Source organism: Salvelinus namaycush, chromosome 36 (assembly GCF_016432855.1).
Source record: "Salvelinus namaycush isolate Seneca chromosome 36, SaNama_1.0, whole genome shotgun sequence".
Taxonomy (NCBI): Eukaryota; Metazoa; Chordata; class Actinopteri; order Salmoniformes; family Salmonidae; genus Salvelinus; species Salvelinus namaycush.
Genome location: NC_052342.1, coordinates 20,945,564 through 20,965,285, shown reverse-complemented (window position 1 = coordinate 20,965,285; position 19,722 = coordinate 20,945,564). Strand labels below are relative to the sequence as shown.

At 40.4% G+C, this 19,722-nt stretch overlaps 1 protein-coding gene across 5 annotated transcripts in view; it reads left to right on the top strand.

Annotated features, from left to right (window-relative positions):
• The window catches only part of LOC120030631 (H(+)/Cl(-) exchange transporter 3-like), a 60,841-nt gene extending 43,195 nt beyond the window's left edge, over nucleotides 1-17,646 (top strand). For 3 of the 5 annotated variants that reach the window (XM_038976061.1, XM_038976064.1, XM_038976062.1), the window contains 5 exons: nucleotides 68-285; nucleotides 553-733; nucleotides 10,110-10,326; nucleotides 13,720-13,795; nucleotides 16,379-17,646. In XM_038976061.1, the coding sequence (XP_038831989.1) occupies nucleotides 68-285; nucleotides 553-733; nucleotides 10,110-10,326; nucleotides 13,720-13,795; nucleotides 16,379-16,555 (869 nt within the window). In that variant the 3' untranslated portion in view covers nucleotides 16,556-17,646. The remainder of the gene's footprint in view (nucleotides 1-67; nucleotides 286-552; nucleotides 734-10,109; nucleotides 10,327-13,719; nucleotides 13,796-16,378) is intronic. The other 2 variants (XM_038976063.1, XM_038976065.1) reach the window with 1 other exon arrangement.
• Nucleotides 17,647-19,722: the final 2,076 nt, after the last annotated feature.

Genomic DNA, 19,722 nt, shown 5'->3' with positions numbered 1-19,722 from the left:
TCACTTCTGTCAACTTACCTGGTAAAATAAAAAGTCAATAATATATATATATATACATTTTTTTCAGGTGGTGTGACGAGGATGACCGTGTCTCTCGTGGTTATTGTGTTTGAGCTGACTGGCGGTCTGGAATACATTGTGCCCCTCATGGCGGCCGTCATGACCAGCAAGTGGGTGGGCGACGCCTTTGGGCGTGAGGGCATCTACGAGTCACACATCCGCCTCAACGGGTATCCTTTCCTGGACGCCAAGTCAGAGTTCACACATACCACGCTGGCGCGGGAGGTGTGTCAAAATCAAATGTTATTTGTCACGTACACAGTTTACAGCATGTATAAAAGGTGCGGTGAAATACTTGCATGCAAGCTCCATCAACATATTGTGTGTGTAAGGAACAAATATTTATTATGGACAGATTAAATGAATACATTGGCACACTGAATCATTAACAGTTAGATGCAGTACCATTGACATCAATGTATGATTAAGTAAAAAGTTGACTTAAAGGCGTCAGTTAGGGTTCAGCCTAAACCACTTTCTGTGTGACTTCAGGTGATGCGCCCGCAGCGTAGTGATCCGCCGTTAGCGGTGCTGACGCAGGACGACCTGACGGTGGAGGAACTCCAGGTGATCATCAACGAGACCAGCTACAATGGCTTCCCTGTCATCGTCTCCAAGGAGTCTCAGAGACTGGTGGGCTTCGCCCTGCGCAGGGACATCACCATCGCTATAGGTGAGGAGAAACTGAGACGGCAGGTTGTGGGGGGCACACACGTACTCAATTACATGCTTGCTTACACATACGGACTTATACATACACACACACACCTGATCTCGCTCTCTTCTCACTCTCTTTCTCATCTCTTCTCTCCCGCTCTCTCTATTGTTGAGAACTGTTTTATAATTTAATGTGTTTGTTTGTCTATCTTTTTTATGTATTTGTCTACAAGTTTATATATGTTTACAACAAGCAAGGGGAAGATGTCAGAATAGGGGTATTGGGGAATAATAATATATTGAACGGAAAACATTTGTACTGTAGTGAAGCCGTCTCTAGAGTAATGCAAGGTCTCGTTCGTGATCATGTGAAACGTCAATTGCTATGGAAATGCTGGAATGTGTTTTTCAATGATGTTAAAGGTAATTATGATGCAACTATGATGGTGATACGATATGGATTACAATTATCATCATGAATATTAACCTCTCTAGGGTATGTGGGACGGTAGCGTCCCACCTCGTCAACAGCCAGTGAAACTGCAGGGCGCCAAATTCAAAACAGCAGAAATCCCATAATTTAAATTCCTCAAGCATACAAGTATTTTACACCATTTTAAAGCTACACTTGTTGTAAATCCAGCCAAAGTGTCCGATTTCAATAAGGTTTTACGACGAAAGCACACCAAACGATTATGTTAGGTATGAGCCAAGTCACAGAAAAAGACAGCCATTTTTCCAGCTAAAGAGAGCAGTAACAAAAAGCAGAAATAGAGATAAAATGAATCACTAACCTTTGATAATCTTCATCAGATGACACTCATAGGACTTCATACATGTATTTTTTGTTCGGTAAAGTCCATATTTATATCCAAAAATCTGAGTTTAGGCAAGACGCTACTGTATCACTTGGCAAAAAGCCTGAGAAAATGCAGAGCGCCAAATTAAAATTAATTACTATGAAAATTACTATAAAATCAAACTTTCATTAAATCACACATGAAAGATACCAAATTAAAGCTACACTGGTTGTGAATCCAGCCAACATGTCAGAATTCAAATAGGCTTTTCAGCGAAAGCATACGATGCTATTATCTGAGCATAGCACCATAGTAAACAAAAGAGAGAAAACATTTCAACCCTGCAGGCACGACACAAAACGCAGAAATAAAAATATAATTCATGCCTTCGACGAGCTTCTGTTGTTGGCACTCCAATATGTCCCGTGAACATCACAAATGATCCTTTTGTTCGATTAATTCCGTCGATATATATCCAAAATGTCCATTTATTTGGCGCGTTTGATCCAGAAAAACACCGGTTCCAACTTGCTCAAACGTGACGACAAAATATCTCAAAGGTTACCTGTAAACTTTGCCAAAAAACGACTTTTGTAATACAACTTTAGGTATTTTTTTAACGTTAATAATCGATACAATTGAATACGGGATGATATGTGTTCAATACAAGATTAAAACAAAATGTTGCATGCCTTCTGTTTGATTGAAGCGCATGTCCAGGACACCTGGAGTGCCTCGACTTCAAGATGGCCGTATTTCTTCATTACACAAAGGAATAACCTCAACCTATTTCCCAGGACTGTTGACATCTAGTGGAAGCCGTAGGAACTGCAAGCAATTCGCTTAGAAATCTGGTTTCCCAATGAAATTTCATTGAAAAGACAGTGACCTAAAAAAAAAATATCTGAATGGTTTGTCCTCGGGGTTTCGCCTGCTAAATAAGTTCTGTTATACTCACAGACATGATTCAAACAGTTTTAGAAACTTCAGAGTGTTTTCTATCCAAATATACTAATACTATACATATCTTATCTCCTGGGGATGAGTAACTAGCAGTTGAATTTGGGTATGCTTTTCATCCAAACGTGAAAATGCTGCCCCCTACCCTAGAGAAGTTAAGGCTATACGCACTACATGTTACACACATAGACACTCAACCATGCAAATTGGCAGAGTTATTATTTATTTGGACATCACACATTATAGTCTTACTCTTATACAGACATTGTACACACTCTCACTATATCACATCCAATGTCATACACATCAACCTACTCAGATTTACTACACACATAATACCTTGTCTCAATTTTCTAACATCTGTGGCATTGGCTCACAGGCAAACAGGCAAGGGAATAAAACAAATATTGCTAGAACCTATTTCTTGAATTCTAAATATCAGACATTTGAAAGCTCTAGTTTTGACCTTCATAATACCTCTGATGGCAGTAACTTTACAAGCACTAATTATGATCAATTTAGACTGAGAATAGTATCTAGTTATGATAAGGGGTGAAATAAGTATAGCCAGTTATAATTGTAACGGTTTAGCAAATTATAAAAAAAGAAGATCAGTCTTTACATGGCTAAAAGAAAAGTAATATAACATATACTGTTTACAGGAAACTCACTCTACATCCTTAGGTGAAGTTGCATGGAAAAAGGAATGGGGTGGTGAAATAATTTTCTGTCATGGACAAAGGAACTCAAAGGGTGTGATGATATTAATTAACAAAAATTTCGATCTGAATGTGCAAATAGTCAGGAATGATTCACAAGGAAGGTGGATCCTTTTGAATATGAAAGTGGACTAAAAATACATTTTGCTCATTAATCTATATGGTCCAAATCAGGATGATCCACACTTCTTCGAAAACATTTATACCAATTTATTAAACTTACAGGCAACAAATGACCTAATCATTATGGTAGGAGACTATAACACAGTGTTAAGTACCTCAATGGACCGTAAAGGTAATCACTACAAACTATCATCACCGCGCCCTTAAGGAAATCACAAATATTATGGACACATTAGAAATAGTGGATATTTGGAGACTAAAAAACCCAGACCTAGTGAGATATACATGGAGGAGACTTAATCAAGCTAGTCGTCTTGACTACTTTCTTGTCTCTTTCATCAAAGGTTAAAAAAGTTTTAATAGGAGACAGAATGCGATCGGATCATCATCTAATTGGCATTCACATAACTCTTATAGATTTTCTACGTGGAGGGGGATATTGGAGATTTTATCAAAGTTTAATGGAGAACAACTTACAGTTGAAGTCGGAAGTTTACATACACCTTAGCCAAATACATTTAAACACAGTTTTTCACAATTCCTGACATTTAGTCCTAGTAAAAATTCCCTGTCTTAGGTCAGTTAGGATCACCACTTTATTTTAAGAATGTGAAATGTCAGAATAATAGTAGAGAGAATTACTTATATCAGCTTGTATTTCTTTCATCACATTCCCAGTGGGTCAGAAGTTTACATACACTCAATTAGTATTTGGTAGCATTGCCTTTAAATTGTTTATCTTGGGTCAAACGTTGCGGGTAGCCTTCCACAAGCTTCCCACAATAAGTTGGGTGAATTTTGACCCATTCCTCCTGACAGAGCTGGTGTAACTGAGTCGGATTTGTAGGCCTCCTTGCTCGCACAGACTTTTTCAGTTCTGATCACACATTTTCCATAGGATTAGGGTCAGGGCTTTGTGATGGACAATCCAATACCTTGACTTTGTTGTCCTTAAGCCATTTTGCCACAACTCTGGAAGTATGCTTGGGTTCATTGTCCATTTGGAAGACCCATTTGCGACCAAGCTTCCTGACTGATGTCTTGAGATGTTGCTTCAATATATCCACATAATTTTCCTCTCATGATGCCATCTATTTTGTGAAGTGCACCAGTCCCTCCTGCAGCAAAGCACCCCCACAACATGATGCTGCCACCCCTGTGCTTCACGGTTGGGATGGTGTTCTTCGGCTTTCAAGCGTCCCCCTTTTTGCTCCAAACATAAGGATGGTCATCATGGCCAAACAGTTCTATTTTTGCTTCATCCGACCAGAGGACATTTCTCCAACAAGTACGATCTTTGTCCCCATGTGCAGTTGCAAACCATAGTCTGGCTTTTTTATGGTGGTTTTGGAGCAGTGGCTTCTTCCTTGCTGAGCGGCCTTTCAGGTTATGTCGATATAGGACTTGTTTTAGTGTGGATGTAGATACTTTTATACCTGTTTCCTCCAGCATCTTCACAAGGTCCTTTGCTGTTGTTCTGGGATTGATTTGCACTTTTCGCACCAAAGTAGGTTTATCTCTAGGAGACAGAACACGTCACCTTCCTGAGCAGTATGACGGCTGCGTGGTACCATGGTGTTTATACTTGCATACTATTGTTTGTAAAGATGGACGTGGTACCTTCAGGCGTTTGGAAATTGCTCCCAAGGATGAACCAGACTTGTGGAGGTCAACAATTATTTTCCTGAGGTCTTGGCTGATTTCTTTTGATTGCCCCATGATGTCAAGCAAAGAGTCACTGAGTTTGAAGGTAGGCCTTGAAATACATCCATAGGTACACCTCCAATTGACTCAAATGATGTCAATTAGCCTATCAGAAGCATCTAAAGCCATGACATCATTTTCTGGAATTTTCCAAGCTGTTTAGAGGCACAGTCAACTTAGTGTATGTAAACCTCTGACCCTCTGGAATTGTGATACAGTGAGGTAAAAGTGAAATAATCTGTCTGTAAACAATTGTTGGAAAAATGACTTGTCATCCAAAAAGTAGATGTCCTAACCGATGTGCCAAATCTATAGTTTGTTAAAACTTCTTAAGGCTAGGGGGCAGTATTTTCGTTTTTGGCTAAAAAACGTACCCATTTGAAACTGCCTATTTCTCAGCCCCCGAAACTAGAATATGCATATAATTGTCAGATTAGGATAGAAAACACTCTGAAGTTTCCAAAACTGTCAAAGGTTTGTCTGTGAGTTAAACAGAACTGATATTGCAGGCTAAAACCTGAGGAAAATCCAATCAGGAAGTGCCCCTGTTTTTGAAACCTCTCTGTTCCTATGCATCCCTATTGCCCATTTAAAGGGATATCAACCAGACTCCTTTTTCTATGGCTTCCCTAAGGTGTCAACAGCCTTTAGACATAGTTTCAGGCTTTTATTTTGAAGAATGAGCGTGAACGACCACATTGCGTAAGTGGATAGGTGGGGGCTCTCAGAGTGAGTTGTGCGCAAAAGAGAAAGGCAGCCATTGTTACTCCCGGTCCTAGTGAAAAGCCAACTGTCCCGGTTGATATATTATCGAATAGATATTTGAAAAACACCCTGAGGATGGATTATAAAAAACGTTTGACATGTTTCTGTGGACATTATGGATATAATTTGGAATTTTTGTCTGCGTTGTCGTGACCGCTCTTTCCGGTGGATTCCTGGGCATAACGCACCAAACTAACGGAGGTATTTGGATATAAAAAATATCTTTATGGAACAAAAGGAACATTTGTTGTCTAACTGGGAGTCTCATGAGTGAAAACTTCCGAAGATCATCAAAGGTAAACGATTAATTTGATTGCTTTTCTGATTTTCGTGACCAAGTTACCTGATGCTAAATGTACTTATTGTTTTGTCGAGCGATCGATAAACTTACACAAACGCTTGTATTGCTTTCGCTGTAAAGCATAATTTCAACATCTGAGACGACAGGTGGATTAAGAAAAGGCTAAGCTATGTTTTGCAATATTGCACTTGTGATTTCATGAATATGAATATTTTCTAGTAATATTATTTACCTGTGGCGCTATGCTATTCAGCGTTGCTGATGACAATTATCCTGGATCCGGGATGGGTGGTTCAGAAAGGTTAATAAGAAATTTTGGGTGGTTGAAAACGAGTTTTAATGACTCCAACCTAAGTGTATGTAAACTTCGGACTTCAACTGTATTTTTAACTAAGACAAAATAATTTATAACTGAATTTTTTTCAGTATAATATAGGTTCAGAAAATCCTCTTATTGTTTGGGATACCTTTTAAATGTACCTTCAGGGGTCATTCAATTCAATATTCATCAATAATAAAAAAGCAGTTTCTGGCTAAAGAGAAGACTAACATGGGAAATCCATGAACTAATAGTACAGGTAGATAGCAATTGAAACGATACTACAGAGATACAAAATAAGTTAGCGGAAAAACAAAAAGAACTTGAGGAACTTATTCAAGAATGATCTAATGTAATCTATTACAAAAATAAAGCAAACTGGATGGAATATGGAGAAAAATGCACAAAATTCTTCCTGAATCTCCAATACAGGAACGCTAACAAAACGAATTTGCAGAAACTTGTTACTGAAGACGGAGTCATCTATGATTCTCCAAATTATATTTTTAGAGGAAGCTAAATATTTTAGGCAGATGTTCTCTTTTCCCTCTCATCCTTTCCCACTGAATGAAGATTATGGTAAGGAATTCTTTCCAAATAATATATATATTTTTTTTTAATTAATGTACAGAAAGATCAGTGTGAAGGCCAAATTACAGAGGAAGAACTTTTTGACGCTATTAAATCCTCTGTCTGGAAAAACCCCAGGTCTTGATGGCATACCGGTAGAGGTATATCAATTATTTTTTGTTATACTAAAAGCTCCATTGTTAGATTGTTTTTAACTACTCCTATAGAAATGGTAGTCTGTCAGGTACTCAGCAGGAAGGTCTGATTTCTCTATTATTTAAACAAGACCCAGATTGAAAATAGACTGGGTCTTTACATCTAAAATACTGGAGGCCCCTTACACTTCAATGTTGTGATGCAAAAATACTAGCATAATGCATAGCACTCAGAATTAAAAGGGTTTTTACCATGTATTGTTCATCCTGATCAGACAGGTTTTTTACATGGATGATACATTGGAGATAATATACAACAACTACTAGAAATAATAGAACATAATGAAACATATAAGAAGCCAGGAATGGTATTTATAGCGGATTTTGAAAAGGCATTTGATAAAGTAAGACTAGGTTTTATTTATAAATGTATGGATTTTTTTCAATTTCGGTAATTCTCTTATAAAATGGGTAAAAATAACATATAGCAACCCCAGGTGTAAAATAGTAAATACCGGCTACTTCTCAGAGTTTTTAATTGTCAAGACGAGTTAAACAAGGGTGTCCGCTATCACCATATCTATTCGTTATGGCCATCGAAATGCTAGCTATTAAAATCAGATACAATAACAACATTAGAGGATTAGAAATCCAAGGCTTAAAAACAAAGGTGTCCATGTATGCCGACGACTCAAGTTTTATATTAAGTCCGCAAGCTAGATCCCTGCAATGTCTCATTGAAGATCTAGATAACTTTTCTGTACTCTCTGGACTAAAACCTAATGATGATAAGTGTACAATATTATGTATAGGATCCTTAAAAAATACAACTTTTACATTACCCTGCAGTTTACCTATAAAATGGGCTGATGGCGAAGTAGACATACTCGGTATTCATATCACAAAAGATATAAATAAGCTCTCCACAATGAATTTCAATAGAAACCTTGTAAAAATAGACAAGATCCTGCAACCATGGAGAGTTAAATACCTGTCTATTTATGGAAAAATTGCCCTGATTAACTCCTTAGTCATATCTCAGTTTACTCACTTACTTATGGCGCTGCCTACTCCTGATGATTAATTTTTCAAATCATATTAGCCAAAAATATTTCGCTAAACCAAACTAAATTAAATGTGCCTCTCTATATAGTGAATATGAATTGCGTGGGTTGAGATTATTACATGTAAGAGCACTACACCTCTCTCTAAAAGCTTCACTCATTCAAAAGTTTTATTTGAACCCTAAATGGTTCTCAAGTAGATTACTAAGATAAGCTCATCCATTTAAAAAAAAATGTCCTTTTTGCCTTTGTGCAGATTGCCATGTCTCATATTTGATTAATTGAAAATTATACTTTTTTCAAAGTATCTCTCTTTTTCAAACAAGCATTGCAGAGCTGGCTACATTTTCAATTTCATCCCCCTGAAAAGATATAACAAATATTATGGCTAAACTCAAATGTGCTGGTTGATAAAATACCTGTATTTATGGGAAAGATGTTTGAAAAGGGTATTTTGTTCTTAAATTATATTGGAATGGTAGAGTTATGTCTGCCGATTTACTGCCGATTCATGGAGTTATCAGTATTGTATGGAAAGGTCTGCTCAATCCAAGAGTACAACCAATTGATTACAGCATTACCCAAAAAATGGAGGAGTCAGGTGGCAGCGGGAGGAGGTGGGGAACTGGTCTGTCTGCCCAATATAAAGGATCAAAACTGGCAGAGGAATAAAAATAGCATAAATAGGAAAGTATACCAGTTTCATTTGAGGACCAGGATGTTGACAACTGTGCCATACAGATTGCAAAATAGTTGGGAAGAGATTTTTGATGTACCGATTCCATGGTACAGGGTATATGAGTTGATATATAAAACAACGCAAGATTCAAGACTTCATGCTTTTCAGCTAAAATGATTATATAGAATTCTTGCCAACAAATTATTTTTGAATATTTGGGGCATAAAATCATCGAAGCTCTGCAGATTTTGTTGTGAGGATACAGAATCAATAGACCATTTATTTTGGTATTGCCCTCAGGTAGCCTGTTTCTGGTCTCAGGTTCAGGAATGGCCTGAAATGCATACCAGTGATCTAAAATTGAACCTAGAAATAGTACTGTTAGGAGATCTGGAGAGACCGGGTCAGTCAATTACTAATTATCTTAGTAAATCTGTCTCTCACAGTTGAAGTGTACCTATGATAAAAATTACAGACCTCTACATGCTTTGTAAGTAGGAAAACCTGCAAAATCGGCAGTGTATAAAATACTTGTTCTCCCCACTGTACATGTAATAGTGCCAGACATATACACAAACATATATAGTTGGCATTGCTGTTATGATTTTAGTTGTCCTTGATGTCCTTTCTTTTAAATTTCTTATTAAAAAAAATATATTTTTTTGCATTGTTGTTTGCTGTTTTCTTCTGTCTTTTCCTTTTTTCTCTTTAGTTCATTCTCTTGGTTGTTGGAGCATTTGGGGGGTTCGTGGGGGTGGGGAATGGAATTAATTGTGTTTTTAATTGTTCTTCCTGGGGGGACTGTGGGAGGGGTCTCGAATGGTTCAGGGACAGCTATTGGGGAACTGTGGGGGGATCTTGGAGGGTTCGGGTTCACGTTTTTTGGCCTGGTGGTAGATCGGTCAACATGCCCTTGAGTATGGCATTGATCCTGGATGCTTCTGTGTGTCGCTCTGAATGGGAATCTGTTGGATGACTGGTATGATGTACTTGTTCAGCGGCTTCACTGCAAGTATATTGTATGTTTCGAATATTCAATAAATAAAAAGGTTGTGGGGGGTGCTCAGACCTGGGTTCAAAACTTCAAATAGTGTTTATTTTTTATACTTTAGCTGCACTTGACTTAGCTTGCCTGGCTAGCGCGATGGAACCAATGGAATCGTCTCATAAGTGCCAACCTCGCCTGTCTGGCACTCCTTAGACGCTAATCTTTCTCTCTCCTCCTTTTCACAGAAAACGCACGGCGAAAGCAGGAGGGTATCCTGCTGACCTCGCGGGTCTACTTCACGCAGCACGCCCCCACCCTGCCCGCCGACAGCCCGCGGCCCCTCAAGCTGCGCTCCATCTTGGACATGAGCCCCTTCACCGTCACTGACCACACGCCCATGGAGATAGTGGTGGACATCTTCCGTAAGCTGGGCCTCCGCCAGTGTCTGGTGACACACAACGGGTGAGAGGAAAGGGGTAGGGGGAGAGGAGGGAAAGGGGTAGGGTTGGCATGTGAAGAGGGCAGGGGGAGTGGAGAGAGGGGAAGAGGCGATTTTAAAAGTGATCTTGGATGAGAACAATGGGGAGGGAATCACAGCCTCAAAATAGGGGAATGTGTTTTGGTAGGGTGGGGGTGAAAGAAGAGGAGGAAGAGAAGGAAGGAACACTGGAGGGAAAGAGTCTTCCTCAGTCCTCCTAACCTCAATTTGAACTAACAAACACCTCAACAGGCAACAGACAGAGTTCCCCCAGTACAAACCCAGCACACACTCTCAAGTTCTGTTCCAATGTACACACTACTACTTAGAATGAAGCAGTGTATTGGATGTCATCTATTCTAAGTGGTATGCTAGTGTGGATATTGGGATATAGTAGCATCCCCTCACATCCTTTCGGAAAAAGATTGCAGTTAGAGTGAAGTATTGCGTTTTGTGCTGCAAATACTGCGTCTGAAATCATGTTTTTCTTTTTTACTGCAGTAATTTTGCAGTGTGACAGCAGTTATAGTTATTCTACAATTACTCTGACCAAAATACCACAGTCGACTGCAGTTACTTCACTTTTACTCTAGTTTCAAAACTGCAATCTTTTTTCTGTAAGGGATTGAGTGATGCATGGACACTGGGACTGGAAACCCTGGGATTATAAACTGTATAACCTTGTAATCTGTACGCTGCATGGCTTCTCAGCTAAATGCTAGCTGTGCTATGCTAACCAATATAACACAACTGTGATACCGCTTAACAAATAGTTGGATCGTTTTATCCAGTTCCCTCTGGAAAAAATATTTGAGAGACTTGTGATGTGTTTAGAAGTTGGTGGTCATCGTCAATTACTGTGGATGAGCTCACTGGTTGTATATGATACTTCAGAGACACCTGGTGGTTAAAATAGGAATTCAAGGATCATTGGATAAACCCTTGCTCTGTGTGTTGTAACTAAGTAAAAATACTGAAGTCGTTTTTTGGGGTATCTGTACTTTATACTATTTTATATTTTGGATAACTTTTACTACACTCAATTCCAAAAGAGGGTTCGTACGTCATGAAAATACTGGAAAAGTTATGGAATTTTAAAAGTGTTTTCGAGGCCTTAAACTTTTGGAAAATGATGGAAATGTATTTAATAAATTCTGTTGATGTCATTTATTTAGGCACAGTTTTTAAATATTTTATCAATCAAATAAAAATCAACAGTGATTTAACCGCGCACCGCTACTGCTTGCGAGCAAGGCCATACAAAGTTGATTCATTTAAACGGCACATACAAAAAACAAACGATTCCCTTCGCTATTGTATTAGCTGTGATTCGGTTCAATGCAATGAATTGAAGGTGAATCAAAATATCAAATGTGAATCAAAATAATAATTTGTGAATCGCGAACAGTAATTTTAGGAAAAAAGGTTTCTTTTGGATTATTTGGCTTCAACACTTGTTTTGTAGATACTTCCAGTTGATTTGGGCATCCAATGTATGGGACATTGCAACTCAATACATGCCAGTCAGCCTGCAAAGTTAACACTTCTAAGATAAATGACTAAATTAAAAGGTACATTTCCTGAAGGAAGTCTGTGGGCTTGGCTCAGCTGAATAAAAAGATTTGTAGCCTACCATAGCCATTTGATCTTTGATATGTTAAATGAGTGAATTATTTCAGAAGGCATGAAATGTATTTGGTTGCAATGTTTTACATCAAGGGTGGTCAACCATCCTCCAGGAGAGCTAATAGGTGGGCAGGATTTTATTCCAGTGCCCTTCTAACAAACCACATTTTAGAAATGAGCTGCTCAACCGGACCTTGATAAGCTGTCTCTGATGTGTTTGAGCAGGGCTTGATAAGCTGTCTCTGATGTGTTTGAGCAGGGCTTGATAAGCTGTCTCTGATGTGTTTGAGCAGGGCTTGATAAGCTGTCTCTGATGTGTTTGAGCAGGGCTTGATAAGCTGTCTCTGATGTGTTTGAGCAGGGCTTGATAAGCTGTCTCTGATGTGTTTGAGCAGGGCTTGATAAGCTGTCTCTGATGTGTTTGAGCAGGGCTTGATAAGCTGTCTCTGATGTGTTTGAGCAGGGCTTGATAAGCTGTCTCTGATGTGTTTGAGCAGGGCTTGATAAGCTGTCTCTGATGTGTTTGAGCAGGGCTTGATGAAAAGCCTGCACACCCAGTAGCTCTCCAGACTAAGGGTTGACCACGTGTGTTTTATACCGTTGCCTAACAGGTATTCTACTTTGTGCCTTGCACTTGTACATGGGATCAGAGAGCAGCCTCCCAGTGTCAATACCACATTACGCATACATTCTTTCTCTACATACATGGAGACGCCGCCAACGGTTGGTCATGGAAATTTGGTTAAAAGTCATGGAGAAGTCATGAAATTCCATCTGTCAAAATGTGTTTGAACCCTGTAAAGAGAAAATGTTTACTTTTTACTCCCATACATTTTCCCTGACACCCAAAAATACTCATTACATTTCGAATGCTAAAGCAGGACAGCAATATGGTCCAATTCTCGCACCTTCAATATAACGAGTTGTCATCCCTAATGCCTCTGATCTGGCGGATTCACTAACCACATATTGCTTTTGTAAATGATGAGTTGGAGTGTGCCTCTGGCAGGCCGCAAAATGTTTATTATAATTTTTTTTAAATCATGCATATTAATATTAATGTAAGGAATTCGATGTATAGCATTTACTTTTACTCAAGTATGACAATTGAGTACTTTTCCCACCACTGCGTGGCAGTCAGTGTGTAAATGTTTAAAGATGAGTGTTTAGACGCCTCGTCAGGAGAGGAGAGCACTGAGAGTGAATGAGATTACAGATAACAGCATTCCTTTGTTTTTATACTTTCAGTTTTGATCATTTTGTTGTCATTTTATCCTTTTCTATTGTTTGGTTCTCAATTAAATCATCATTCAGTATATCAATACATATAATAGCCAAAACATCAGACATATTTTATGGAATCCTTGGTAATTTGCCTACCACACTTGAGTCTACTACTCTGAAGATTAGATACCATTACAAATCAATAAGGAAGTTGTTGAAACTGACACAAGGATGAATGATATGCAACGATAACATTAGTTGGCATCCAACTGACACGCACTTATACACACTCAGCATCAGTACAAGTGGTATATTTATGGAAAAGTAAAATATATTGTTCATTGAGCTTTTTTTTTTTAGCAATACTATTAGAATATGTAGGTTGTGTTATGATTTGCCACTTTATGATATGTCATTAAGTTGTTTATATAAGTTATTTTTGTGTACTATGCTTTGTGCTGCTGTCTCTGTGTGTTTGTGTGTGTGTGACGGGCAGTCTTCTGAATAACAGGTGTGTGTTTGTACAGGATTGTATTGGGCATCATCACTAAGAAGAATATATTAGCGCATCTGGAGGAGCTCAAGGAACACACGGAGCCCCTGGTGACTAGCCCCGCCCCCTGTCTCCTCCCATTCCACTGACCCCTTCCCCTCTCCCATTCCCACCTCTTAGGCCCGCCCTCCTAGGAGCGACGCATGTAACTGACAGTTCCCGTTTCCAATAGCAACCCACTCATCTTACTGTGTCTTTTCAACTCACTCATGAATACACTCTTTTTTTTGAGGAGGGGGTTTGTTTGGTTTGATTTGGTTGGGATGTGTGCATCCACTTTCTCCTCACTGGATACCTACCTACTGTGCCACACTATCACGGATCTCCCTATTCATTCCCTACTAGTCATTGACAAGAGTTAGTAAGATTACTATTTATTTTTAAAGATCTACTCTATATGAGTGTTATGGGTCCTGTAATGTTGGACTTTGATGGGAACTGTCATTTGAACCTTGATTAGTTAGATATCCATCCTTTACTATTGCTCCACAGCCATTCCTTTCAACAACATCCTACTAGCTGTTAGTCAGTAGTATGGGCTGTTTCATCCGCTATATGAAATCATTCTAGAATATAGATATATAAGCATGAATATACTGATTGCATACAGTCATGTAGCCATGCCTGTGTTTTTAGAGCGTTTGTCTCACTCGACACTTAGAAAACCTTCACATACACACTATTACATCATTTCACTCTAAAAGCTCAAACAGTGTGCATCCCAAATGGCTCCATATATAGTGTACTACTACTTCAAAAGTAGTACGCTATAAAGGGAATAGGGTGCTATATTGGACGCATACACAGCTTTACTTCAATGAATTACTGCTTCTTTATGTATACCATTTTTTTTTTAACCCCTCCCTCTCCCTCTTGCCCCACGACGGACCAACAGATCAACGACATCTGACCCGACAACGCGTAGCACTTCCGGCGTCGCCTTTACCGAGCAGAACGTTGGTTGATGTTTTTTTCTGGGAGGGGAGATTTAGCATCTAGTGTCCCTCCCACCCTGCCGTAGACCTAATAGAACCACCCTCCTGTAGTGAGAGAGCAAACTCTGTCTATGGTGGTGGAGCGATGGTGGTGGTAGTAGTGTGTTGGTAGTTAATACCTCCAGCAGCGGTAACTAACTAAGCCAAGCCACACCCATCCCCCCCCTTACAACATCCAACCTGATCCTAAACCATACCCACCCACCCCTCCTTCACCCCCCTCTAACCTGATCTCAACCCCCCTGCCTCATCCGGTGCCTCCCACCTCAACCTCCCCCCCATTCCTAGTCTGTGTGGTGTTTCATGCCTCCTGTTTCTGCAGCACTAACACCTCCCACCACTTCCTACAGTACTGAATCTATAGCTCTACCCTGGACTGTAGCTGTGACAGATAGACATACAGCCTCTCCTCTCACCGCTCTCTCTCTCAGCTCAACTCTGCCCTCACCGTCTGTCTCTCTCAGCTCAACTCTGCCCTCACCGTCTGTCTCTCTCAGCTCAACTCTGCCCTCACCGTCTGTCTCTCTCAGCTCAACTCTCCTCCCACCGTCTGTCTCTCTCAGCTCAACTCTCCTCCCACCGTCTGTCTCTCTCAGCTCAACTCTGCCCTCACCGTCTGTCTCTCTCAGCTCAACTCTGCCCTCACGTCTGTCTCTCTCTCCAATGTCTCCAGATGTCTCACTAAATCTCAAGCTTTCGTCATAGCTGAATTCAAGAGCACAAGTCATAAACAGTCAATTCTAGGAATACATTTTGTGCTGTTGACATCTAGTTGTTATCCAGCTGCACACTCTTACAACGTCGTAATTGACACTTTCTGTGTTAGAACTCATTTACATTTCAACCAATTGTGACCTGGCTCTGGGAAGAAGGAGGAACCTGTAAGGGCGCCTGTAGTGATGACCCACATTGTATTTTAGATACAAGTGCTCTTGAATTAACCAGAAATGTTGAGTGAGCGTTCCAGTATGTGTATCTCTGACAGGGTGAAGGGTTGGTCGGTTGGTAAGGCAGAAGTGTTCTGCCTTGCTCTTCCTCTAGTGTTCATCTCACCTGCTCTTCCTGTAGGTGTTCAGTAAATCTCCTCCTCAGGCTTCCAACGAGAATCACTCACTCACCATTCTCCCCTGGTTACTCACCCCCTCCTCTCCTCCTTCTGTCCTTCCTCGGCACCAGTGGGACTTGTTTTTGTTGGCCTGGCTGCATTGACGGTCACAGTCGGCTGAGTGGTTACTAAGTTCCCTGTATCACCTTGGGCTAAAATACAGATACAGTGTGGTAGTAATGGTACGTTACTTCTCTTGACTAAAATGTATCACTATTTTGTCATTTTTATTTATGACATCTGATCATTAAGCTTCAGACCCCAAAATAATTAATTTCCTCTGACATTAAACAAATGTCCATAATTTTGTCAGTTGGTTAACAGAGCCCATTATTTAGGTTATTGGTACGTTATCATTCTGTGTTGATTGATTCCACTATATTGTATCCCCGGCCAAAACCACCACTGACTGACCGACCGCACGAGCCAACAAAAACGTGTAATTCTCTCCTACACCAACCAGACTGTGCTCCCTGCCAGCTCCTCCGTGAATAACTCTTTTCTTTCTCCTCTATCAATCTCTCCCCCTGCAGGCGTCTCCTTGGTATTATCACAAAAAAAGATATCCTTCGTCATATGGCCCAGTTGACCAACCAAGACCCCAACAACATAATGTTCAACTAGTCACCTCCTTCCCAGGTCGTCACGACGATGAGGAGAGCGAGGAGGAGGTGGTGCACCTACTGGAGGGTCGAGGCTCCTCTCTATGACACAGACCCCCCCGACCCTCCCACCCCATGGAACCCTGTCCCTAACCATACTGACTGAGCCCCACAGAGCCCTAGTGGCCACAGGAAGGAAGAGACAGACAGACTAAAGGGACATTAAATGGCTGTTTTGAAGGATGTTCCGGCCACAAAGTCGCAGCTACTACGGACTGGGACATATATACCCAAGGAACGCACTTTTAACACACACCCACGCTCACACAAACACAGATGCCACACAAGAGCACACACTTGACCAATTGGACCTCCTACACACACCCTTCAAGCTCCTCCACCCTTGTCCTATTGGTTTATACTAGCAGACATGGCTGTGAGCCTGATGCCTGGCTGCCAGGGTGAGAGGTCAGAATGATCCTGTAGGACCCAAGGAGGGACGTTCAGACACGCTGATTGGCTGTCTCCCAGACGCCCTGCCAGGCTCTGACCCCACTGTGTCCCTCCCTCACACCCCATCCATCCTTAAAATAATTGTTTACCTGTGAACTGTGTGTGAGAGCAATCAAGAGTGCTTATGTGTGTGTCACGAGCACCTCAACATTCCATTCAGGTTGTTATAGTAACCCCCCTAAAGACAACCGCTGTCTTGATATTAGACTGGGCCTCGATCCAAGGGAGATTTGCTTTAATGTGTGAGGAGAGAGAGCTAGAGGGTTGTCAAGGATACAAGCAGGATGTACTGTAGTAGTTGGTTCATGTCGGAGTGTATGGATGTGTGTTGTAGTTCAGTACGTGAAAACAGATGCAGTGTTGTACAGAAGAGTGTGATACTCATCATTTACATACTCCCTGTTGAACTAAAGAACTGTGTGAGCATGTCCCATGAAGATGGAGACCTAGCAACTCTGACAGTGAAGGTGGGCAGAGTTTGTAAAAGAAAATATTAAAAAAGGTTGAGTTTTTCTGTTGCTCTAACTGGAGATAACTTTTTTTTTTGTATTTTTTTTTTTTACTATTGCTACTACTTTTAGTATTGATATCTACATAATCAAGTAACGAGACAAAGTCAAGACTGGAAAACTGCACTTTTCTTTCCAAGTGAACACAATAAATGATGTCGATGGTAATACTGCACAGTAACCGTGTCTTGACGATTTTACTTTGCTTAATTAAGCTGTTTCATGGTGTGAGAAATGTATCTTGCAAGGCTCCTCTGCCCAGTCGTCAACAATTCAACATACATGTTTCTTTTTGCATGCCAGTTTAAACCAATATAAACCATTTTAAATCTACTTCCAGCATTCCATGGTTACGTCACAAATGGCACCCTATTCCCTATATAGTGCACTACTCTTGAACATGGCCCATAGGGCTCTGGTCTAAAGTAGTGCATTATAGACTGTGTACAACACATTAGGAACAACTTAATATTGACTTGCTCTCCCTTTTGCCCTCAGAACAGCCTCAATTGGTCAGGCATGGACTATACAAGGTGTTAAAAGCATTCCACAGGGATGCTGGCCCATGTTGACTCCAATGCTTCAGTTGTGTCAAATAGGCTGGATGTCCTTTGGGTGGTGGACCAATCTTGATACACACTGGAAACTGAAACCGCTGCGCCTGGCCCCTACCACCATATGCCATTCAAAAGGCATGTAAGGCTTTTGTCTTGACCATTAACCCTCTGAAAGGCATGCTTAAAAATCCTTCTTTAACCTTTAACCTATACAGGGAATAGGGCATCGTTTGGGACACAAGCCCATATTTAATTCTTAAAAGCATGAATTGAAGGTACAACAATGCAGTGTACCACCAACTCCTTTAAACTTCAATAAAGTAAACGTGTATATTTGAGTTGTTGAAACATACAGCACACCAAAGGCAATCATTTTGAACCAGCCACGTGTAAACCTAGACTCATGAAAAACTGTAAATAGAATCTTATGTCTGATTCACCCTGTGTGGCCCAACACAGGAAGCAGTGACAATGCGTGCACTAGCCAAAGGAGTCCTCTTTCTCTCTTGCTTTGTTTCCATGACACGATGCGTAGAGTAGCATCTTACCTGCTGAGTGAAGGCTAAGGGTTGTGTCAATGCCACCCTTTTCCCTATATAGTGCACTACTTTTGACCAGGGCCCAAAGGACTGGTCAAAAGAAGTATACTTCATAGGGAAGAGGGTGCAATTTGGGACACATTCTAAAGGGGGAAGGGCAGGTCATGACTACTGCTGACAATGATTTTCGCTCTAGTTTCTTACTATTGCAGTGACTGTCCTAGGTCATATTCATTTGGGACCAAACGGAAGAAAAAAAACTGAAACAGAGGGACTAGTTGGACCCATTTTACATTGCCAAACATTTTTAAACGTTTTCCATTGCTTGCCCTAATGGATAAGACCTGTCGGTTGAAGAGCGCATCGTCCCCTGTGGTGGTTGTCTTCATACTGATCAATGTTTTTCCTTTATGGTAGTTGTACATTAAGCAGAATTGTATGTATGATTACATTGATGGATTGATTGTACATTTTAAAACTATATGTAAAGATTAAACATTTTGTTTAATTAAATGTGAATTGCAAAAAAAGTGACTGGGTTCTTAACGAATGTTTTAAACATTTAACAAGCATGTACTGGGGTAAAAGGCTGAACACACCTCAGTTACTGTCAGGCCGGTATTCTGCTATACAACTAAAATGTGTCAAAAGCTTTTCCAGTGACTTATTAATTTGACGGTACAGTACACCTAGGAACAAAGATCCAGATAATCTCTGTTCCCAGTAGTACACTAAACGCCACCTATCTTTTCACTGGTGTAGAAGAGACAGAGAGAGGGAACACTGGTGTAGAGAGAGGTTGGGTTGTGTCACCAACCCAAGGAGGCCCTGCAGCAGCACCTAGATATTCTGCACAAATTCTGTCAGGCCTGGGCCCTGACAGTAAATGTCAGCAAGGCAAAAAATAATGGTGTTCCAAAAAAGGTCCAGTTACCAGGACCACAAATACAAATTCCATCTAGACACCGTTGTCCTAGAGCACAAACTATACCTCGGCCTAAACATCAGCACCACAGGTAACTTCCACAAAGCTGTGAACGATCTGAGAGACAAGTCAAGAAGGGCCATCTATGCCACCAAAAGGAACATAAAATTCAACATACCAATTAGGATCTGGCTAAAAAATACTTGAATCAGTTAGAATCCATTGCCCTTTA